This window comes from Onychostoma macrolepis, chromosome 14 (genome assembly GCF_012432095.1).
Source record: "Onychostoma macrolepis isolate SWU-2019 chromosome 14, ASM1243209v1, whole genome shotgun sequence".
In the NCBI taxonomy this organism is placed as follows: domain Eukaryota; kingdom Metazoa; phylum Chordata; class Actinopteri; order Cypriniformes; family Cyprinidae; genus Onychostoma; species Onychostoma macrolepis.
Genome location: NC_081168.1, coordinates 25,542,700 through 25,567,819, shown reverse-complemented (window position 1 = coordinate 25,567,819; position 25,120 = coordinate 25,542,700). Strand labels below are relative to the sequence as shown.

The 25,120-nt window shown below is 34.5% G+C and overlaps 1 protein-coding gene across 2 annotated transcripts in view; it reads left to right on the top strand.

The window, feature by feature from the left end:
- aff2 (AF4/FMR2 family, member 2) overlaps nucleotides 1-25,120 on the top strand; it is a 226,858-nt gene that overhangs the window by 155,681 nt on the left and 46,057 nt on the right. For both annotated transcript variants that reach the window (XM_058798019.1, XM_058798018.1), the window contains exons 8-9: nucleotides 3,305-3,356; nucleotides 7,660-7,697. In XM_058798019.1, the coding sequence (XP_058654002.1) occupies nucleotides 3,305-3,356; nucleotides 7,660-7,697 (90 nt within the window). The remainder of the gene's footprint in view (nucleotides 1-3,304; nucleotides 3,357-7,659; nucleotides 7,698-25,120) is intronic.

Genomic DNA, 25,120 nt, shown 5'->3' with positions numbered 1-25,120 from the left:
TGAAGCTGTACAGTAATGAGTGGTGACACTGAGAAAAAGCACACCAGCTTTTGTTTCATTTTTCATGTGCTAACAGTTAGAAGGTTTAAAGGTTTTCTCTGGGTATTTGTTTTTTCTTGGCCTCGGTTTTACTTTGATAACCTGCTGTTCATTTACACTAATTCCTAAGCTCTCTGATGTGTTTTAAGCAATTAAATTTTTTTGAGTGAGAACACATTGTTGAGAATATTGGGTAACACTTTTATCACTATTAACTAGTTGCTTATTAGCATGCCTATTATTATCATATTGTCTGTTTATTAGTACTTATAAAGCACATTTTCTGCATGACCATATCCTACATCCCTAATCCTACTCAACACCTAAACTTAACAACTACCATACTAACTATTAATAAGCAGCGAATTAGGAGTTCACTGAGGCAGAAACCATAGTTAATGGTTTGTTAATGGTGAGAAGTGGACCTTAAAATAAATTGTGACCGAATATTGTAACTAGTTTGTACTACAGAGCCACCTACCTCTGTGCTCTTATACAGTATGTACTGGGGCAACAAAATCAATGCAGGCAAAGCCAAAAGAATCAATAGCCAGATCATGAAGGCTGTTTCAAGCTCCTGAACAACACCTTCCATCTACTCCATGGAGCTGTTATTGTGCATGTTTAGCAACAGGTTTCCATGTGCAGTGGAAGAGTTTTTGAGGTTTTTCCTCAAGCTGCTGTCAACTCTATTTGAACCAAGGCTTTTATATATGTTTATCTTGTGCCCTAAGTCCTTTTCCTCCAATAAATCACCTGCCATACTGTATATGTATGGACATACAAATAAACCCTGGACCAGTGGATAGGAAAAATAATGGCAAGGCAATATAAGTAGTTTATTACATAATGGTTTATCTTTTAATCTACCTCCTACATCTGGACAGATTTATTGTACATTAGGATGATGTCGTCAACACACAATGTTTGAGAACAACATGTTACAGCACGGACATCCCATGTGAGTCAACTTATCTGATAATTGTCTTGCCTAGACTCATACAGTACGGGTGAAAGACAAGTTGACAGATCTAAACATCATTGAAGCTTAATGGAAAGTTCTGGAGTTCCCACCTCCCTCATTTTGCAAAGAAAGAAAGAAAGAAATCTTTCTTTTCCTTGTGGTGTTCCCATTTGACTAGAATTACACCAGGGTGAAGTCAAATGCCTTTGGTGTTAACCAGAAACCACTACACCTAAACATCATTGAAGTTTACTGGAATGTTCTGGAGTTCACAGCATTGCTGGGTTTTTACCTTCTCGCACAAAAAACTAGAAGCTTTTTCCCCATGTGGTGTTCCCATTTTCCTAGAGTTACCAGGATGAAGTCACTCCCCTTCCACCTTAAAGGGACAGTTGACCCAAAAAATAAAAATTCTGACATCATTTACTCACCCCCATGTTGTTAGAAACCTGAATGACTTTCTTACTTCTGTTGAATACGAAAGAATATATTTTGAAGAATGTTAGTAACAAAACCGTTGACGGTAGCCATTGACTTCTATACTATTTTTTGTTTGTTTGTTTGTTTGTTTCAAGAGTATGAAAGTCAATGCAACCAGCAACTGTTTAGAACCATATGAGGGTGAGTAAATGATGATAGAAATTTCAGTAACACTTTAGATTTGGGACCAATTACTGTATCACTATTAACTGGTTGCTTATTAGTGTGCATATTATTTTTGGCTGTTTATTAGTACTTATAAAGCACTTATTAATGCCTTTAATGCCTATTAGAGCCCTTAATCCTCCACCCATGCCTAAACATAACAACTTTCTTACTAACTATTAATAAGCAGCAAATTATGAGTTTATTGAGGCAAATGTCACCCCAGGTGAAAAACAAGTGCACTTCCATAATGTACTTAAAGTGCTCTATTTTCTTGCACTAATTTTGTACTACAAGTGGTAGCTAAATACATTTTTTAAATACAAAGATAGTATGTTAAAAGTGCATTTTAGTTCATATTCATGGTGTCTCAAAATAGCACAGTTGAGTACACTTAGATGATCTTAAGTTGACCTTAAGAAGTACTAAAGGATAATTTTAGTATATTAAGTTCAAAATTAGTGTGTTAAAATAGAGCACTTTAAGTACATCATGGAAGTGAGCTTGTTTTTCACCTGGGATTGTTTATAGTCAGTTAATAATGAGAATTGGTCCCCAAACTAAAATCATTTTTGGGTGTACTATTCCTTTAATCACAATTGCCCAAATCATTATTGAAGGTCATTGGAAAGTTTGTGAAGTGTTAATTAGGTTTCCTTCTCTCCTTCTTGAAAAAACAGGGAAAGTTCTTAATTACAGTGTTGACAGTAAAATATAATTTGCCCTTTTCTGTGAATTTTATGTCCTGTCCAACACATCCTTGTGTTTATAGATGTATAATGTGTATTTCTGAATGGTTTGTGTGAGTAAGGCTAATTGTTGGTGTCAGTAGCTTCTTCTAATGGGACATCACTCCTCATGTGTTGAGTGAAACAGATGTGGCGAACAATAAAATGCGAAGGCTCTACAGCTTCCCACAATCAATCAGTCTGGTTCATGGAAAAAACTCTCTTTTGCTTTATTTGTTCTTCTTTTCTTTGTTATTCTTTGCTCATGTTTATTCTCTCCTGTACTGATCGTTTTATATGTACAGAATAGATAATGTTGCACACTCTGTGATCTAGAGGCATATGCATGATCTCTACCTGCAAATCATCTGTTAGCAGAAACGGTGCTCTTAAAAGCAGTGCACTTTCAGCACCTGGTTTCCTATGTAGGTCTTTCTCAGCATCTGTTAGATATTACCAGGGTAATGACTGGTAGTTTTGTTCAAAGTCCTTCTCAATCTACAGTCCTGCACGACAGCTTAGGTCATAGAAAACTAAACCATAAACACATTTTGTTCTTATAAAGGGCTTTTATTGTTTCAGTTTAAGGGGAACATTCGTCTGTTTGTCTTTATTTTATGGCTGTGGTGTGTTCTGCTGGCAATCAGGCCTTGAAAGAGTGCCGATACAGACAAGGGGGTCAGCAGCCTCTCTGGATGATGGCATTGCTTTCACATAACATTGTTTTCTTTTATCTATCTATCTGTCTTGCTCACTATTATAGTACTCACTACCAATTTGTATTTATAATATAACTTATAATACAAGTTCTTCATTGGAACAATTCAGCTAAATAATAAAATATTTATTTATTTATTTTCACTTTGAAGAAATATACGCCATACTTGATTGTTGTGTCATTAAAACTCGGTTGTGTTTATTTTTGCAGAATGCTTGAGGATGACCTGAAAATCAGCAGTGATGAAGAGGACAATGATCAGGTAACTGATGCTTTCAGACAGATGCAGCTTTGGACAGTCTGAACTATCTGAAATATAGTTGAATTCCAGGACAGAATATTGTTTGAGCTTGATTCACAGTCTCACCCTGAGCAAACACTCGATTATCAATATAATGAGCTTCCTTGTATATATATATATATCATTAGAGTGGAAGACATTGTGTGCTCGTGTATAATGATATTCTGCACATGCAGCCGTGTCTGTATACACACATAAGTATTAATGGAACCATTGCAAAAAAAAAAAAAAAACTCATCGCCCTTATACAGGTTATTAGAAACATGTATTTCTCACATCTGCCTGAACTAAGAATCAGAAACTTTCAAGCAACCTGACCGCTAGGGTCTAATGTCTCATAAATAATTTAAAAGAAGCCTGTTTTCTTGAATATGATATATGCTCACATATATATTGTGATATACACTATATAGACATGTAGTTAGAGGCATATGTCCAACATACACACATATTTATTTTGTGTGAGAGAGAGAGAGAGGCAGGGAGCTGTGTTGTAGTGGCATATATAAGTTTGCCTTTTTTCACAAAATGTAAAAGGAGACAAGAGCATTATTCTTTCACCTCCTATGTATTACATTAATTAATTGACAACACTTTCAGCTTGAGGAGCACTTTGCCCTGAACAGACCAGAGGTTTTAGGGCATTTTACTATATTAATGGCACGAATTTAAAGGCATATTTTAGATTAAATACAAATTAAGCTTGACAGGTTCATGGCATATGCAAGCAATGGGGTAAATGTACAGCACTTGTCTAGGCCTTTTTTTTCTACAAAATAGCATTATTTTCTGTGGTAACTGAACATGTCAAAAGCAATGTTTTAAGCTGAATTGAAACCCCGATATTTTCTTAATATGGAGATTTCCTTTTGCCTTGTTCATTTTGAAAAGAATAAAGAAAATGACCGAATAGTTCATTTTTCAGAAAACAATGTCAGCGATCATCTATTAGAAGTTGGTTAGGGTCACAGCGTTTGAAAAACTCAATGTCCTTGGATACTCGAATATAATGCAACAAAGATTGTTAATTATGTCTCACTTTACTTTTTAATGATAATTTAATAAAAATACTTTTCAGTGTCTTTTCTCAACCTTCAAATTGAAAAAGATAGTAGTAAATGGATGTGCAAAAAGACATAATTTGTTATGGATCACTAGATAATGGGGTTTGAGCTGTTTGGGTCCAACAAGTGAAGCAACTTTTCATTAAATGGGTAAAATCCTGGTTAATCAAAAGGATTATCTCACAAATGAACCGAGCCCTGCAGGGATGCTTCTAAACCCATGAAACAAAATAAATACCACAGCACCAAATACTACTACTACAGATGTTATGCATATAACAACATTTAAATTAAAATAAAATAACATTTAACCTTCAAACTGGCCTGTTTTTCACCTTAATTGAAATAAAAATGCTCATCAAGCCCTGCGAGTAGCTTATCATACAGTTGTAACATACAGTTAAACGGCTGACGATTTTTCATTGCTTTAGATCATTCAGACTACACTGATGTTTTTGTTTTGCCGTAAAATTCGTTTTTTTTGTATCTTTTCTGTTGTGAATTGAATATTTAAGGTCTGACTAGCACACATTGATCATGTTTGAAATGGCTTTGGCCCTGTGTTGATTTTGAACAAGTACTGTGCTAAACCACTCCGTCACACTGGCTTTTTGTGAAAGCTAATGTGATCCGAATCACAATAGTGACGCCCCCCCCCCAAAAAAAACTCCCTCCTTTCTCTGTTTCTCACATGCATAACCCTTAAAGCAAGTGCCCAAATACAGTCATGATGGAGGCGACCTGACATTCGTAAGAGTTCACGAGCATGTGTGCTTGTGTGTATGCGAGTGTTCGTATGTCCCTGGCCGTGTGTGGGTTTACCTATGCACGCCACCGCCAGCAGCAACAGCCCCCAACCATGTTGCCTAGCAACATCCATCTGCGAGCAGCCTGGAATGAGCCCAAATTCCCCACTGAGAGGGAAACAGCAATAAGAGGGCCTGTGACAGATGATCTGAGTTGTTTCATCTAATACACTGTGAAGATCACTGGCTCCCTCCCTGAATGATAAATGGACTGTACACAGATCAATGGCCGCAGCATTAAACCCAAAACCTGCCCAGGTAGTGGTAGCCTGGCGCTGTTTTCATCTGTAGTGCCAGATATCTCAATATATCCCTATTTACCTTGTGAGATTTGATTCTGAGAGTAGCGCTTATGTGCCAGTAAAGCACTCTATGATGCATTTACTACAGCCAGAAGGAGTCACTGTGACAAACCTACAGCTCAGACCAAAAAAACAGCGCGCTATAGAGGAATTTGCAGATTAGCTCAGGAAATGAATCTCAATGAGTGAAGAGATTGTTTTTATTTTAGGCTAGGGCACTATGTGTTAGGATTTATTTGACAGGCATTACATAATATAATGTTTCCAAGTCAAATGAAATTGTAATTCATAATCAAAGCTTCATTTTTATTTTGTTTGTATGTATTTATTTATTTATTTATTTTTTACCAGAAATCTGCTGAACGTTAATTCATCAACAGTTGTGCTATTTCATGCTCAACAAGTTTAAATGACAGAATTCACTAACAAATACTATAGAAATATTTTTGTTTTGTTTTGTACCATGTAAATATGAACAAACAATACAAACAATTACTGGTCTTTTTTAAATAAAATGTGTTTGGTGCCATGTGAAATACTATGGACAGACAAATACCATGTGTTTTTTGGAAATAAAATGTTTTTTATTTTGTTGTTTTGTTTTCCATGTAGCATGAAATCATTTTGATAAATACTGTGGACTTTTTAAAAAATAATTTACAAAGGATTTATGTATTTATTTATTTATTTATTAATTTATTTATTTAGTAAATATGAAAAAAACAATATAAACAATTACTGGACATTTTTATTTATTTGTTTTGTTTTGTTTTGTTTTGTTTTGTTTTGTTTTGTTTTGTTTTGTTTTGTTTTGTTTTGTTTTGTTTTGTTTTGTTTTGTTTTGTTATGTTTTGTTTTGTTTTGTTTTGTTTTGTTTTGTTTTGTTTTGTTTTGTTTTGTTTTGTTTGACCTGTAGCATGAAATACTGCTGACAAATACTGTGGACCTTTTAAAAATAATTTAAAAATTGTTTGTTTGTTTGTTTGTTTGTTTTGCACCATGTAAATATAAGCAATACAAACCATTTCTGGACTTTTTAAAATAAAATATGTTTTGTTTGACATGTAGCATGTTGACAAATACTGTGGACCTTTTTGAAATTAAACTTTGGTAACACTTTAGAATAGGGAACACTTATTCACTATTAAGTACGACTTTTCCCTCAATAAATTCCTAATTGGCTGCTTATTAATAGTTAGTAAGGTAGTTGTTAAGTTTAGGTATTGGGTAGGGTTAGCGATGTAGAATAAGGTCATGTAGAATAAGGCATTAATATGTGCTTAATTACTACTAATAAATGGCTAATATTCTAGTAATATGCATGCAAATAAGCAACTAATTAAGAGGCCCTAAAATAAAGTGTTACCTAAACTTTATATATATATATATATTATAGTAGTTAAATATCAGAATACCATGGGGCTTTGATCTGTACCTAGGAATTGAACTTCCTGTACCGTGGTATTCATATATTATACTACCTCATTATATACCACAATATATCGCCAAAATAATACTAGTACAAACTGCCAGTACTATAATACATGAATGTATATTTAAAGTAACAGACAGAAACATTTGAATATCCATTACAATCCTAATTGGTTCTAAAACAGACTTTTATCTTCATATTTTCATGAGATCCATCCATGTATGCTCTTGAATTTCTTTTTATATATGGGTTGTCAGAGGTAATAATAGTTAATTGACTGTATTTGTTTTACTACTGCTTAGAAAGCCCTAGGAAACACTACAGACGCTTATGAGCAACATGAATTACTGAACACTGCTGTGAACAAAAGAAATTGCAGGGATTTACAAATGCTTTGCCTGAGTAGAATCTCCATCCTAGAAAATCAATCTAGATTTCCTCAAGCAACACTGATCTACTGTTTCTGGTCATGCTTAACTGTTCTCTCTAACTATTCCACTCTCACATAAACATAGAGCAAGTGAGTCCATAAGGGGAAACCAGCAAATACTCAAATATTGTGATCTGCCTATTTTGCTGTGTTTGGATGTTTTCTGCTGTTTCTTTCTTCCTCTGCACAGTATCGACCTTTAATCTGATGGGCTGTTGTCTTATTCACAGGCCACTGAGAAGCCCAAGCCCAGGAGCGCTCCTCTCAAGTAAGTGACTAATCAAGTCCAATTCATTTCTTATTCTCTGCCGCTGCTGGTGTGGCTGCTGGGTAAACAGCAGGTTATTTGTAGAGACTGAGCTCAGGAAGTAATCGCTTGCATAAAGTGCTGTAGATGCTGATGTGGATGATATAACACCTTACATTATTCAGTACAGAATCTAGCTTTTCACGTGACTTTTTTTATATTTATATAAATTTTGTTGATTTTGTTTATCTTACCTATATTAAATCTTAAAGCTTACTCCAATATTAATTTATTGTTGTAAGCTGTCACTCTATATTATTGTAGGCTAAGTATTCTTAATTGCTCAGAAATGTTGAAATGTAAAATACCTTTATATATATATATATATATATATTAGGGCTGTCAAAGTTAATGTGTTAACGCAAATTGATATTAACGGCACTAATTTTATTAACGCAGCGCACATTTTCTTTTTGACCCGTGGTCTACCCCGTAGCTGGAGATGCACAGTGTTGCCGATTTAGTGACATTGCAGACCCCTTTACCTTTACGCACTCAGGGCGTGTCCGAATCCACTGTTGCTAGTTTAACGACGGGAAAACTGTCGGCGCGCCTGGGCGCATGGTCTAAACGGGTTGTCCCTATATTCTCTTAATGAGTAATGGGTGTTTTTTGGGCATAACGTGCAATAAACTAATCAGAGTCTCATCTCCCATTCACTTTAAGAGCGAGTTGCGCTCGTGCCATGGCGAATTCGCTATTTAAACGGCGGAATTTTAAGGCACACAGACTGAACGCGTCTCCAGAGAGCAAACGGATCTGCTCATGCGCGAGCAAATAGGTTGGCTAATTCTGATACACGCAATGACTATCCATTATGACATGTATGACATTTTTATATTTATATAATAAAATATTCACTGTAATCCTTTCATTTTTAATATTTGGCATGTTACCCTGTGTGTAATAATCAAAATGATCGCGTGTTGTGGACCCGCCCAGAGTCGCATTTTCTACTAACAAGCTCTTTAAATAACAAAAAAATTATAATATTGTGCCATTGACTTTAGACCAGGTTTGAGTTTGTCTATGGCACAGTTTATTTTCAGTTCCTCAAAATAGCAACGCGCCAACAATGTGCCTGAACACACCTCTTTTTTAGCCCAGCACACCCATGGGCGCACAAATGGGCGCAAATGCATTTGCTATTTAAACAACGCGGCACAGGACGGGAAAATGAGAACTGCATCGGGCTGAAACTAGCAAAAACACTTGCGCCGCATTGCATGATAGGGCCCATTATGTTGCTTCTTTAATTTTACATTCAAGTATAGCCGAAATCACAGCACAGATATTGTCATTATCTTATGTGTATTTGATTTCAAAAGACGACGGCTCGATTATCAGGATCTTAATGGGTCACGTTTCAGTCACTATTTCATATTCATTCCGTTGTCTGACAACAGAAACGGTAAAATATATAAATGAAAACAGTTTTATTGAGAATTTAGCTGCATCAAAATACAGTATGTGGGCACAGAGAGGCAAACAAATCTAATAATAAATAATAAATGTACATTTTGCATGTTCAGAAGAAGTGAGCTGCCCTGTCCTGCGAAAATGTAAACAGGTGTGTGTCAGTAAATTGCTCAGTGCAAAGAAAGAGAAGTAATGGGAACCTGGTATTTCTTTTTTCATGTGTCTAATAGAAATGAAAAACATCTATGACCTTTGAAACATGTCTCTTCATGCTCTATGTTGACTATGGTTTCAATAATAATAAACATACATTTGCATAAAGCATCCCTATTTGTCCATGCCCATGTTGATTAGAGTATTAAAAACTTGAAAAGTATTAATTTAAGGTACATTTAGAACAAATAAAAATGTGCAATTAAGAAGTGACAATCATGCGATTATTTATTATTATTATTATTTTATTTTATTTTATTTTTATATAATTTATTCCAGGAATTTAAAGCTGAATTTTCAGCTTTATTACTCCAGTCAAAAATCATTCTAAAATGCTGATTTGGTGGTTAATTGTTATTCATTATTATTGGTACTCAATTGCTGCTAATGCCATCACAGTTGAAAACAGCTTTAGCTGCTTAATATTTTTGGAAAACTTTTTTTTTTTTTTTTTTATGTATGAATTAATTATGATGTTTAGTAGGGGAAAAATGATAGAGAAATATTCTTAGTTAGTATATCGACATATTCAAAAACATTATATTATATATTACATTTTTGAATATGCTGATATAGCAAACCTTTGAGTGGTAGTGTATGCCAAATTATGTGTGTTTATTATACTTTTGTGAAGTCTGTTTCATATAATGCCTTATGCCTGTTAATTTGTTGGCTTCCAAAAGCCCAGTGCTGTTTGTAATGTAGATCTTCTAATTATTTTGATTCCCATCTTCTCCCGGGATCACATGCGTCCACTAGCTTTAGTCAAGCTTCCATAGCGTTACAGTGCTCCTGCATTGATTTCCATCAGCATTTTATCTGTAGTGGTGGTCCCGGCTTGGGATTGGGAACAGGAGGTGCAAATGGGGCCTCATTAAGGAGACAGAGAGAAAGCATGGCCTACAGCCGTGTTCCCGCAGTGGGAATCTGGGACTGCAGGAGCTGGAAGCGTTTGTGGGTGTGGGATTGAGAGCCAAAGGCTCCAGGCTCCGAGTGAGGGGCAGAGGTTCGTCCCAGCTGCAGTTAGTGAGGTGAGCGGAGCGGGGGATTGTGGGTGGTGGTTTAGCATGGTTACAGTAATAGTGGTTAAGAGCACATAGTGAATTTGTTCAGGAAGTTTTAAAGTGACTATGTGTATAGTAGTGTAAGTGGAAGCACCCAGTATTATGTGCTTTTAGGCTTTTGTGTCTATTGTTATTAAGCAGTGGTACCAATGATGTAATTAAATGGTAAATAAACAGGTACATTTATTATTGATTTATTATACATTAGTATTAAGTATTAAGTATTTTTAAATGATTGATTCCTAACTCACTTTTTTTTTCATTTTTTTTTTCAAGTAATATCATTTTTATTTAAAAAAAACATTTTTTTTTTACATAATGTATTAAACATTAATTAGTTATTAATTATTGTTAATCTTTTTTTTTTTTTTTTTTGCATAAGATTTTTATTTAGTGTATTTTGTATGTCCATACTTTGCAACTGCTGCTGTATGAAATCACATTTGAAAAACACACACACACACACATATATATATAATCTGAGATCTGCTAGTGAGCGACGCCTCGTGATACCATCACAGAGAGGCGCAAAATCACTCTCTAGATCATTCTCATTCACCATTCCTGGCTGGTGGAACGATCTTCCCACCTCTATCCGGAATGCTGGATCCCTGTCAATCTTCAAGCAACAACTGAAAACTCATCTCTTTCGACAGCACTTGACTTCATCCTAAACTTAAAAAAAAAAAAAATTATCTTTACTTATTCCTTCCTTTGGTAGTTTGTATTTATTTGAACAATGCCTGAGACTTGGTGTTGCAAGCACTTCGTATGTCTGATTGCCTCTTCAAGATTAATCGCTCTATGTATTCCCCAATTGTAAGTCGCTTTGGATAAAAGCGTCTGCTAAATGACTAAATGTAAATGTAAATGTAAATATATATATATATATATATATATATATATAAAAGATTTAAATCTTTATGTATGTACATTTAAAAATAGTATAGTATCGTTCAAGTGTACAATTTTTCTATTCAATTTCCTAAATATTTTTACTCAGCAAGGATGTATTCAGTTGATCAAAAGTGACAGATATTTATAATGCTACAAAAGATTTCTATTTCATGTTTTCTTTTTTTTTTCTATTCATCAAAGAATTCTGAAAAATGTCAAAATTATTAATCCCCACAACTGTTTGCAACATTGATTGTAATATGAAATGTTTCTTGAGCAGCAAATCAGCATATTAGAATTATTTATGGAAATGAAAATAAAAAAAAATAAATAAATAAATAATGCTGAAAACTTAGCTTTGCCATTACAGGAATAAATTAGATTTTTAAATATATATTCAAATTTGAAACAGTTAATTTATTGTTAATAATAATAATGTCACTGTTTTAATAATGTTTCACAATATTAATGTTTTTACAGCATTTGTAATCAAATAAATGCATAAAAATGTATTTAACACCATTTACCATCCCAACATTTTTGAACGGTAGTGTGTTTATATTATTAACTTCTTAAAGTCTCGTGCACAAATCATTGCTTGAATAGCACTCACGTTGGAACAGCCTGTTGTACTTTAATTATCATGGAACTGAGACATTTGTGAGACGTCTGCCAGGACCTGTGATGTTCCTGTAGGTTTGCCCAGTTTCAGCAGCCATACTCCTAACAATGAATTATTCCCATTAAAACATCCCCTACAGTTCAGCCCTGGGCTCCGTAGCGCAGCAAACTGCCTGCATGACTGCCTGCCTGGCCCTGAGACTGCTGCTCCCTCGAGCTGGGAAGGCCTGGAAGCAACAGCTAATCCAGAAGCAGGCACTCTGTGCTTCAAATCTCAGCTAAAAACCCAGACAGACTGTGAAAATTACTGGTCATTCTGTGTGTGTAATTATTTTCTCAGGCCACGTCTCACTCTTGGAGTCTTTCCCACTGGAGATGCTTGCTGACAGTCACACCTTGCAATTGTTATGTCATCAAAAGTGGTGCGCGACACGCCACAAGTGTTAGAGTCTGCTTTAACATGACACTTACAGCATGATACACACTTCAAAATATATTACAAGGCAACATAAATGCCTGTATGGCTGTGTAATGTGGCACTTGGCTCTTGGTTGACATGCTTTTCTTGCTCTCTGATTGGCTCTTGTTTCTTGTACTTGAGTGTAAAAACATTTTAAAATTAACAAAATCATTTTAATTTCAATTTTAGTAATTGTTTTATGTGCTTTTGTCATTCATTCATTCATTAACATTCATTTATGTTTATTTTTATTTTGGCAACATGGCAATATTTCCAGCTTTTTATCTGTAACACTTTAAAATAAGGTCCCATTAGTTATCATTAGTAAATGCATTAACCAGCATCACTTAACAATAAGAAACACATTTGTTACAATATTTATTAATCGCTGTTAATGTTAGTGATAAAAGTACAACTAGTTAATGTCCAGTTAATTCATGTTAAGTTAAACACATTCAATAATTTGAACTTTTAATTTAATAATGTATTAGTAAATGTTGAAATTAATATTAAATAAGATTTAATAGTGCTTTAGAAGTCATTTGTCAATTCATGTTAACTAATACAGTTAATTAACACTTATTAACAAATCAAACCTTAATGGAAAGTGTGATCTTTTTATTATTTATCTAATTTAGATATAGATATATAGATGTATATAGAAACACACACACACACGTTTTAATTTATTACTTTTTTTTTATTCTATTACATTTCAACTTTATTTCAATTAGCATGTATTTATTTTTTTATTATTATTTTACCAGTTTGTTTCAGTTAACAGTGCTTTTTAAAGAAATTAATAAAAGCATGTCCCACTCTCATTTAATGAAATAAATGTAAAGCTGGTTTGCAAATAAAAGTGAAATGACTGATTGAGCTACGCAAAGCAGACAATGTCTAATTATCATCAGAGAGCTGTGCAGAATCATTGTGGTGTTTGGCTCTGTGTTGTGAGAATATTCCCTGTGCAACTTAATACCACCTTGCCTTTGATAAACTTACTGGCCTGGAATGCCTCTGAAAATGCCTTTTAAAAATAGTAACCCAGCTCAATAACTGTCAGTTTGATTTAGGAGGCTCACTCGAGGAGTTTGCTTCTTTGTTACTTGTATTTCGTTGTACTTGAGGTTGGACTCGCTGTTTATCCGATGTTTAGTCTACTGCTGTAGACACACTTTGATCAGAGTCCCATATTCCAGAAATGATTTTCCTCATCTTTCATTTGGAGAATCCTCCAGGCTCCTCCACTTAGTCTCACTCTTTTCTTCCCACCTTTGCACCATTTTTTTCTCTCTTCGCACAGCTTATCACATGTTTTGAGTCTTTGTAAGGCTACAGTTATCTAAAGGTCTTGTTTTTCCCTGGAGCCCAAGCCTGTTGTTAGCCTCTGACCTCTCAAACACAGCCACACTGTTCACCCGACTTCTTCTGTCTGTTTGGACAGCTCTCACTCCCCTCTCAGGTCAAAGCGTTGGAGACCTGGGCTCATAGCAGCAGCGTGAGACAGTATGGGAGGATTTGATACTGCTCCTGCCTTTGACATATGAGGTTGGCTGTTCACCAGTCTCGTAAATCAAATTATTATAATTTTTTTTTATGTATGGTTCTAAACAACAAGAGACCAACAATTTGCTATTTGTGCTATTTAAAGACAATTGTGGATTTTAGTGTGGTTAAATTATTTTTATTTTATTTTATTTTAGGTATTTTTGCCACTTTTGGTCTAAGCAGTGTTATTTTAATATTATTTATAAACTATTATAGTATGTATCAGTATTTTAAATTAGCTTTTATTTTTATATTCAATTTTAATTTCAGTTTAAGTTTTAGTAATTTTGTTGTGTGTATTTTCCATTTTTTATATTTCTACCTAACTTTTTTATTTATTTTTAATTAAATTTTATTTGCAGTAATTTTAGTACTTCAACTTAAAATTGTAATTTATTCATTTCAGTTAGTTGCCATTTTCTATAATATATTTTTAGATATTTCATAAAATACTTTATTTTAACTTTATTTTGCCATAAGCAATTTTTATATATATGTGTATATGGTAACACTTTAGAATAGGGAACACTTGACTTTTCCCTCAATAAATTCCTAATTTGCTGCTTATTAATAGTTAGTAAGGTAGTTGTTAAGTTTAGGTATTGGGTAGGATCAGCGATGTAGAATAAGGTCATGTAGAATAAGGCATTAATATGTGCTTAATTACTACTAATAAATGGCTAATATATGGCTAATATTCTATTAATATGTGTGTGTATATATATATATATACTGTATACTGTATGTATATATATATATATATATATATATATATATACTGTATATATATTGCTATAAAGAGCTGATAAAATGTAAAAAAAAAAACTGTAACTTGAATGCAATGTAAGTCGCTTTGGATAAAAGCGTCTGCTAAATGCATAAATGTAAATAAATGTAAATGTAAATACATTTATAAATATATTCCATATAATAAATTATATAGAAATATATAAATTGCTGCTCAGAATTAGTCTTTCAGCATCTTGCACCATGAGCACCACATTTTGAAGACATAAAGCCAAGATTAAAACCCTACTAAAATAATAATTAATAAATGAATTTACATGTTTGGGTGATTAATTGCATTTTTGTATGATGTTTTACTTTTTTACAAAATATTACATTTTGTAATATTACATATATATATCACATATAATATTACATATAACTAATCATTCTAATTGTAAATTCTGATTGGATTAGCCGCATTCACAGCTGTGATCGCACATCACTTGCATTCTACATGAAATAATTACATTTAATGAGAGTGTGCCTGGTAAACACCCCTTATTCATTACGTTCATCCTTATCTTGACTAGTTTATTTGCACATTCCTCTGTGTTTTTTCATCACTCTCAGCTGTAAATATATTACAGCAGTCCTGCCCATTCATGGCCTCACATATATATCTGCTGCAATATAAATAGTAAAACTAAATCATTAGCAGCTGACACATTTCACCTGGCATACAGCATCATTTACCATCCAGGACTCTGTAAATGCATTTGTGCTAACCATCGGCCACAACTCTAAAATAATGCGAAATTTTAACAAACCATATTTTGCATGAAGTGATTCCGAAACAGTAAAGTTTCCAAAGGAAAGTGTTACACTAACACTGCTTCCAGTAAAACACCATCTGCCATTCCTCATAATGTTGTGTTGACAGGGTACATGAAGTGAGAATTTAAATGTTATACATAGCTGACAACTAGTTTTTAAATCAGTAGCTCGCACAGTGATATCATGTCAGTCAAACTGATTATTAAGTCGTGTTGCAGTGGAGCGACTTTAAACGTTTCTCGAAACACCATCTGGACGCTTCGAATGTGCCAGAAACATCAACATTCATTTTCTGCGTACGATTGCAGGCAAATGGTGATTGGCTTTGCGCTTCGCTCTTATTATTGAAAACACGTCTACAAACCGAGGTCCTGGCTTCAACATTACACCTCTATTGATTGGTTCATCTTGCATTACATTTGTATTGCATCTCTGGAAGGCCAAAGCGGACGGTCACACTTTCAAATCGCACACTATTAGAGCTCTAAAAATTCACACGCGCGTACACACGCCAAATCAGAGGGCTTGAAAGTAAATGTTATGAAGGTTGGAGGGGGAAAATATGCGTATTGAGTTTACCTCCACAGACGAGTCTTGGCTGATAGCAATCTCTGAGAGCAGCCAAGCAGCAAATACATCAGGCGCTTCTCCGGCCGGCAGAAAAAGAGAGGCAGATGGAGACAGAGAAAAAAAAAGCCACACTCCCCCCTCACCCCCCGCTCTCTTCCCTCTATTTTCTCCTCTATCATTATTCATGTCTCCTCGGCTCACTATGCTATGTATCATATCAGCTGCCGTATCGCCATCATCGCCGCTCGTTCCAAACAATATGTTTTAATGCCTTACCGCAAAAGATGGCCCCTGTATTTCAAGAGGCCGCAAGGTACTGTACACTCAACAAAGTGACATGAGGTCTGTTACAAAACATACAATTATGCTAAATTTTTGGCCAAATTTTAAGGCAGCATAACATACGAAATGATTCAGAAGTTTGGGGTCAGTCAGATTTTCGTAATGTTTTCGGAAGAAGTCTCTTATGCTCATCAAGGCTGCTTTTATTTGGGTAAAAACAGCAATATTGTAAAATAATTTTGCAGTTTAAAATAACTTTTTTTCTATTTGATTATATTTGAAAATACAATTGTGACCCTGGACGACAAAACCAGTCTTAAGTGTCAATTTTTCGAAACTGAGCTTTCCACTGATGTATGGTTTGTTAGGATCGGACAATATTTGTCCGAGATACAACTATTTGAAAATCTGGAATCTGAGGGTGCAAAAAAATCTAAATATTGAGAAAATCGCCTTTAAAGTTGTCCAAATTAAGTTCTTAGCAATGCATATTACTAATCAAAAATTACATTTTGATACATTTACGGAAATAAATTTACTAAATATGCTCATGGAACATGATCTTTACTTAATATCCTAATGATTTTTGGCATAGAAGAAAAATCGATAATTTTGACCCATACAATGTATTTTTGGCTATTGATACAAATATACCCCAGCGACTTAAGACTGGTTTTGTGGTCCAGGGTCACAATTTATTCCTGTGATCAAAGCTGAATTTTCAGCATCATTCAGCATCCAGTCTTCAGTGTCACATGATCCTTCAGAAATCATTCTAATATGCTGCTCAAGAATATCTGTCTGTCTGTCTGTTTGTCACATGTGAAAGTTTGGGAACCCCTTGCAGAATATGTGAAAATGTGAATAATTTTAACAAAATAAGAGAGATCATACAAAATGCATGTTATTTTTTTACTTAGTACTGACCTGAGTAAGATATTTTACATAAAATATGTTTACATGTAGTCCACAAGACAAAAAAATAAAAATACAAATAGCTGAAATTATTAAAATAACCCCCTTCAAAAGTTTGGGAATCCTTGGTGCTTAATACCGTGTATGGTTACCTGGATGATCTACATAATATGTAATTTGTGATGGTTGTTCATGAGTCCCTTGTTTGTTCTGAACAGTTAAACTGAGCACTGTTCTTCAGAAAAATCCTCCATGTCCTGCAGATTCTTCAGTTTTCCAGCATCTTTTGCTTATTTGAACCCTTTCCAGCAGTGACTGTGTGATTTTAAGATCCATCTTTTCACACTGAGGACAACTGAGGGACTCAAACACAACTATTAAAAAAGGTTCGGTAACACTTTAGAATAGGGAACACTTATTCACTATTAACTACGACTTTTCCCTCAATAAATTCCTAATTTGCTGCTTATTAATAGTTAGTAAGGTAGTTGTTAAGTTTAGGTATTGGGTAGGATTAGGGATGTAGAATAAGGTCATGTAGAATAAGGCATTAATATGTGCTTAATTACTACTAATAAATGGCTAATATTCTAGTAATATGCATGCTAATAAGCAACTAGTTAAGAGACCTTAAAATAAAGTGTTACCAAAGGTTCAAACATTCACTGATGCTTCAGAAGGAAACATGACGCATTAAGAGCCGGGGGCGGTGAAAACTTTCTGAATTTGAAGATCAAGGTAAATTGTATTTAATTTGTCTTCCAGGAAACATGTAAGTATTTTCTGTTGCTTCCGAAGGGCAGTACTAAAATAAGAAAAATTTGGACATCTTCATCCTGTTCAAAAGTCTTCCCCATTTTCACAATTCTAAGCCAGCCAAATATGTCTTATTTTACCAAGCACGCTAAATGTCAAATTCTACTAGAATCAATATCCAGTGCGCTTTGTGTAAGGAGTGCTATTTGTATGGTGTGCATTCTAAATCACTCACTTAATAAGATTAATGTCAGTTAATATTAAAATTATTGTAACCCACTAGGAATAGATCTGTTTTGTAGCTCTAGATGAATAATGTGGCCACATGAGTTGTGGAAAAACTTTCCCACGTAACCTTTCAGTCCAGAACGTACAACCATGAGTCATTGCTTTGACATGCATCTGTGTGTGGATTGTTCAATTTGAAACAAGTTCACAGCAAAAGTTCTTCATTCGATGCCATATCAGTCAGAACTTGCAAGATTTATGGTAATGTTATGGATGGACAAGGTTTTATCATGGGTGGAATAATGAAAAAAGAAACCCTCAGAGGTATTCCAGTTTTACAGCTTATACACAGATGATTTTTCAGGGTTGAGAAAGATAGTCATCTTTTATCAAACAGGCATGAGAGAGAGGAATGGTAATTACTCTACCTGACCAGGGCACTGGAGGTCTTATACATCCGACAGTGGCAGGCAGCCACATTTAATTACTTTACTCAATGGAGGGCCCTCTCAGCTATTTCATGCATTAGGTTGTAATAGGCTCTGCAGGGGTTCCTCGGTGACAAGGCACCAATAACTGCAGTTTAATCTCTCGACTGCGTCTCCTAGCTGCAGGTAGCAGGGTCTTAGTCAGTCGGGTCATCGGTCAACCCACCGCTAATGCAGACTAGACTAGGCAGACTTTATGGGAATTTATTGTGTCCTCTGACTGTCACAGTCAAAGATAAGAGCTTGTTTCAAGTGGTTAAGTTAGATGTCTGGTGTCTATATGAGCTGATGTGAACTACTGAGGGATTCTGAGCTTGACAGAATTTAAGGGAAACATCTGTTTTCAAAATCACCGTCATATTCCATGAAAATCCAGAACATCCCTCACCTCAAAATAACAGTTGGCTGTTATTTTAAATGACATACTGAAGAGGAATTGACATTTTTTTTCACAGGTTTTCCGATTTTAAGAGTTGCTAATTGCTACTCTCATTCTCATAATTTGTTTGAAAAGACTTGTCAAGCATAACATATCCACCCCTCACAAAAAAATAGACTAAGAACTTTTCTGCTATGTATAGTAAAGTATGGAAGCCCAGAGATGCAAGATGAAAATATGTGAAGTGCATTTTTGAGGTTACTTTTTATTAGATTTTTTTCTGATGTGTGTTGCAACAAAATGTTGTTTTTTTATTATTATTTTTTATTATTATTATTATTATTTATTTATTTATTTTCTTTCTTTCTTTTTCTTTTTTAGACCAGTGGTTTTCAACCAGGGGCCTCAAAATGACTATTAAATTTATAAATTCGTTGAATGAGAATCTGGAATCACAAAATTAATGGAAGTTAATTATTTTAATATAAATAATAATTACAGCAGAAATACAGGAGGAAAAATGAGAAACACAAACCTGGAAGGGCAAAACATGAAAAATGTAATGTAGTGTCAGCTTCAGGCCCTGAGGATGCGCTGTTTTTTTTTTTTTTCAATTGATTGATTGATTGATTGATTGACGTTATAAGCAGCCATGAAGAGCAAGGTAAAAAAAACAAAATTTGGAGGTGATTTTTTTACAGAAATAACACAAACATAAGTATTGTCTTGTGCACACAATTTTTTTTATTTTACTGCAAATGTCACATTATTTATTTTTTATGCTGTTTGTAACAACAACTTAAGGTTTTTAACAGGAAGTACTTTGCGAGAAAGATGAATCAATGACAGAAAGTCTGAAAATATGACACAGAGACAAGAGAGAAATAGAGAAGTAGAAACAGATAGTCTACAAGCAGGGAAACAGACACTGTCTGGAGGGTGCTGTGTTTCAACATTGTCTTGTCACGTGATATCTGTCAGCGCCTGTCTTTAAAGTCAAACCGGATTCTTTAGAATGAGAGGAAGAGAATTTCACTTAACTAGATTGACGTCTGCCCCGTATAGATAAACATGGGAACGTTTGCATTTCACTGGAATCAGTCACACAACCTTAACTGGGCTCCATCTAGACTGGGATCAACATTATTCTGCTTATCAAGAAAGGCCTGTTCCAACTGAAGCCTAAAGGTCTGTTCACACCAAGAACATTAAATATGTATATTAGTATTAGTACACCAGTGCATGATAATGTAGTTTATTTTAAGCGTGGGCTGCAGTTTTGTCAAGTGCTCAAGCTCTTTTGTGTGACCTGTTGATGCCCCAGTGATGTTTAGGTGTGGGGTTAGAAGTGGACCATCATGTCTACTTTTTCCTAAAAATCCTTCACATTGTACAAATTCATATGAAATAGTTATGTTTTCCCATAATAAAAAATAAAAATAAAAATGATTGTAGAAGAAAGTCTTAAAATTATTTACATTTAGTTTATATTAACCTAATCTAAATTAAAACATTAAAATAAAGATGTACGATATTAAACTGACAAGTTTTTGAGTATATTTGTTTATTTCAAGTAAAGTACCAGAGATATAAATCAGCTTAAATAGAAAGGCCTTCAAATATTGTCTAGATGGATTTGCATTCATGTACTCTCATGAGCTTTTGTTACTTTCCGATATGTTTTGGGCCTGTATTTTTCAAGCTTAATACAGCGGTTAATATTAATATTAATGTTCGTAAAAAAGATAATCTTGTCTTGATTACTTCCTTACAGACTCAACAATAAATTGCACAATATAAACAACAGATTCTCTGTTGTTTGTATCTGGCAGTTCTTCAACAGCTAATGATGTAACTCTGTACTGGAACTTCCTACACTGAGCATCAAACACATTATACGATCTCCTTCGCATATTTTTCAACATTAGATTGATTTAACTGTCAAAATGCAGAAACATTCAGAAGATATATCACCTTTCAAACTATGGAATCTGGAGTGAACTACGGAAAAATGTCCAAAACCAATGAAAGTTACAGTTGATAAATCAACTATCGACTCAATTAAGCCTTAATCTCTGTCAGATATATTACCGTCCAAGTCCAAAAAGAGCAGGTGGTGGACTCGGCTTCCAAAATCAAAGAACAAACTGTTCAGTCTTTGCTCAAACTGCTTGTTTTTGCCAAGGATTATCCATCAATTACAGCAGATGCTTGCTATTCTTATTTCTGTAACATTACTCCAACCAAATTACATGTTACTGAAATATATGCAGTGAGAGGATACAAGCTATAAACAGAAGTCAGTGTGGAGCTATGCTTTTAGTAGGTGATTTATAGTTTATTTTGACAGAATGTATTAGTAAATCAGCTTGCAGTCGTAGGGCTAATACTGTAATGAAATCTCAGCATGAGTTCAGAAATCCTCGGGTTTTCGTAAATGTTGGAATTTGGATAAAACAGTAACTGCCTAAGTTAATAATAAATATGTTAACTGCAAGCAAATATGAATGGTATTTGCAAAACGGTCAAAACTATCATGATCCTTGAGTGCTGGCTGGTTACCATTGGGCATTGCTATGCAATTGCTAAGGTGTTCTGAATAGTTGTTAGGCAGTTATAAGTTATATTTTGGTCACTAAATATGTACACTCCTTCACTGAACAAACAGTTTTGGGAGAACAGAAAAATCCTATACAAACTGAACAAATGAAGACTATCACTGTCTTTGAGATGAATCAAATGCTTTGATCAGCTCTTGCTCCCCACATCGTAACAGCAGAAGTTGATCGATTGCGAGACTGAATGTATCAGCCGAGGGAAAGTCTATTGACCCTGATGCTGTCCTAAGGTCGGTAGAAATGGATATGTATTTGTAAGTGCAGTGCCGACTTAGAATTTTTCTGCTGACTGTGGGTTGATGTGCTCTTGGCAGCTTTGAGCTAATTGGTGCTCGCTGCTTGGCAGTCAAGTCGCCCTCACAGCTGGGGCAGAGCTCAGCCCTGTGTCCGGCAGCCTTTGATATTGATATAAATGTAACTCAGACCTGTCAAGTAGTTAAACATACACTCCCTCACACACAATCTTGTCTAAAACCTTATGCTGTCATTCCCAAAAAAAAAAAAAAGAAAGAAAAACCTGGCTCTCCACTTGACCTTGACCTCCTGCAGTATATTCATTTTGACCCATTGTGTTCCATTCAGCTCGCAAAGTTGAGATTTCCAGCTGCCTGCATGGAAAATCATGATAGAATGGCATTTAAAATTGCACTTTCAACTCAGGGTGGACATTTTTCAACCTGACTTTACCAGATGTGGAAATATGGTGTCAGAACTTTGCGGCACCCAAAGAGATGTGCGCTGTTAATAATAATCAGTCATTAAATTTGTAAGCAAATTGCCATTTTGTTTCTTTCTACACTATTTTCTAATCATCAATCAACAGAACTGGAGAGATTAAGTTTTCCCAACCCAGAATCATTGGAAAAACGTGCCTGTGGAGACATTTATGCAAAATGATTATGTACGTTTCTTGACACTTTCAAAGTGAAATGTCCAGGGTGTGGCACTGAAAGCATGTTCAGATTTATCTGAAACAAATGAATGTGAATGTGGCATTGTTTTGTTACGCATCATGGCGTGTCCAGTGAGTAGTGCTAAAAGGTTAATGCTCATGTATATACTAAACCTGATCCTAAACCTATTGTGAACAAAAGCAAATGTGAGATAAAAAAACATATTTACTGAAGCTACCTTGCCTTTTTGTGTTGCTTTTACAAGTCTTTGAACTCTTTTATCATGACTTGTGTTTCATAGAATTTGTACCCACATGCTCTGCATTGTAAGTGCAATGCTCTACCGGGTGCACAAGCAAGCAAGTTTACTGTGTCAGAAAAGCCATACATATGGTGCTGATTATCTCATGCAGACATCAAAATGTTATTTTATTTTTATTTTTTTTGCAAAGAACCGTATAAATATAAATCTTTATTAATCCATAATTTGCCCTGTATTAATTAGTGTAAAAATGAATAAAATTTGGGTGTGTTTTACTCGCACTAGTGTAATTTCAACCTGAAACTACAGTGAATTATATGTATAGGTGCCGTTTTGGAGTGAAAATGTTTTGCAAAAATGTTGTTTTTTTAATGAGCCTATGTTGAATATTTCACATAGAACTTTGAATGGAGCGTGGCTTTAGAGGCCTTCCAAATCCAATTCCAAAAGTAAAACTGATATTTCATTGCTCAGTTAACTTCGTAATCCTCATTACAGTTTGACAGGGGACTCACATTAAGCAATTCTGAGGCAGCTGCTTCGTATTTTATATTGTTACAGATATGAGACAGATAGTCTGATGAGGGTTTTGGATTGAATATTTGTATTCGTCTGGAAGATTATGGATATGCTTTGTTCTTCCATTGAAAATGAAATCTGAACACCTTTCACCAGACTGAAACTCTGGCCAATCTTTTTTACTGCGGCACAAGTGTCTCAGACTTGCGTAAGCAATGTACACATGAATGGAAACAGAGTAAAACAGGTGCAGATCAAAGAGTCCGTCTCAGATTACTTTTTTTCCCCCCCATTTTCACCTTGGTTGCCTATTTGCTTTTGAATTTCTACGAATCATGAAATTCCTTGTTGGTTTAATAATGCATTACCGTGGCAACAGGTTTGAACTTTTGATGTTTGCTTTATATTATGCTCTTCAGAAATGGCTTGGCATTTGTCCCAACAGATAAGTTTAACAGAACTCTGAGAAAATCTTTGTTTGGATTATAATCTACATAATGCCTCGGAGGCTTTGCAAAAGACCAAACTCATTAGAACTGCAAATGATATTCAGGAGAACCGCTCGTAATGGTTCAGATATTCTTACCCCATTTCTTGACCTTTGCTCTGCCTCGCGGACATGATATGTTAATGTCAGAATAATGTTTGAGTTCTGAGAGGAAATGAAATGATATTGTGCCCGAATCGTGACCTCTTTGGAGACTAGTAATTTGTGTAATCTTGTAAGTATGAGCTTAATTATTGTAAATAACAATGCACATTCAATGAAAACGGTAAAAAATAAATAAATAAATAGGGCTTGAAATGCTTATAAAACATTATATATATATATATATATATATATATATATATTTTTTTTTTTTTTTAATTTAAGATGTGTTCATTCCCTGAAAATGTTGTACATCCACTATGAAGGGTCAATCAAAATATTAAATGAGCTTTTTACCTTGAATTAATTTTCCACGAAGAGTTCATGTAAAATATACATGCAAATTAAATTAAAAAACATGAATGAATGAAAACAGGTTTGTAGTCTAAATTAGACAATCAGTAGGGGTTTGCTTGATTATGAGCACATGCTAATTGGCAGTAATTGCTATTTTTTTTCCACATAAATTAACAGAAATATTTTAAAGTTAATATTATTATTTTCTATATTATAAACTTTGTAACGGGTTGAATGGTTGAGCTTTGTGAAAATTGCAAAAATAAAATTAGTCTAACCTTTTTTTTTTATTATTTATCATGTAGTGGAACTCAAAATGTAGAACAAATTGATTTGGTAAAATAAGTTGATAAACTGCAGATTATATCAAAATTATGACATAAGAATGATTTTATGATTTTATCTAATTTACAGTATCAAAGTTTTGAAATTTTAATGGGACACAATTTGAACACTATTAGTTGAAAGTGCTCTAAACTTTTAAACTCTTGCGCAAAGTCCCTGAAGATTACTAGTGTATGAATACTGTTGCAAAATTCGAAACCCACACTTATGTAAAGACACACACACACACACTCTCGCATGAACACACCCCACTTATTTCTCTTTATTTCACTCCAATCAAAACATCTCAGCTAGCTCTCATGTCATCAAAGCCGGACTTTCCCTTCTGTCAGTGCTGGACTGGCGTCTAGTGGGTGTCTGCAAGAGGCACATACAGTATATACACATTTGGGATG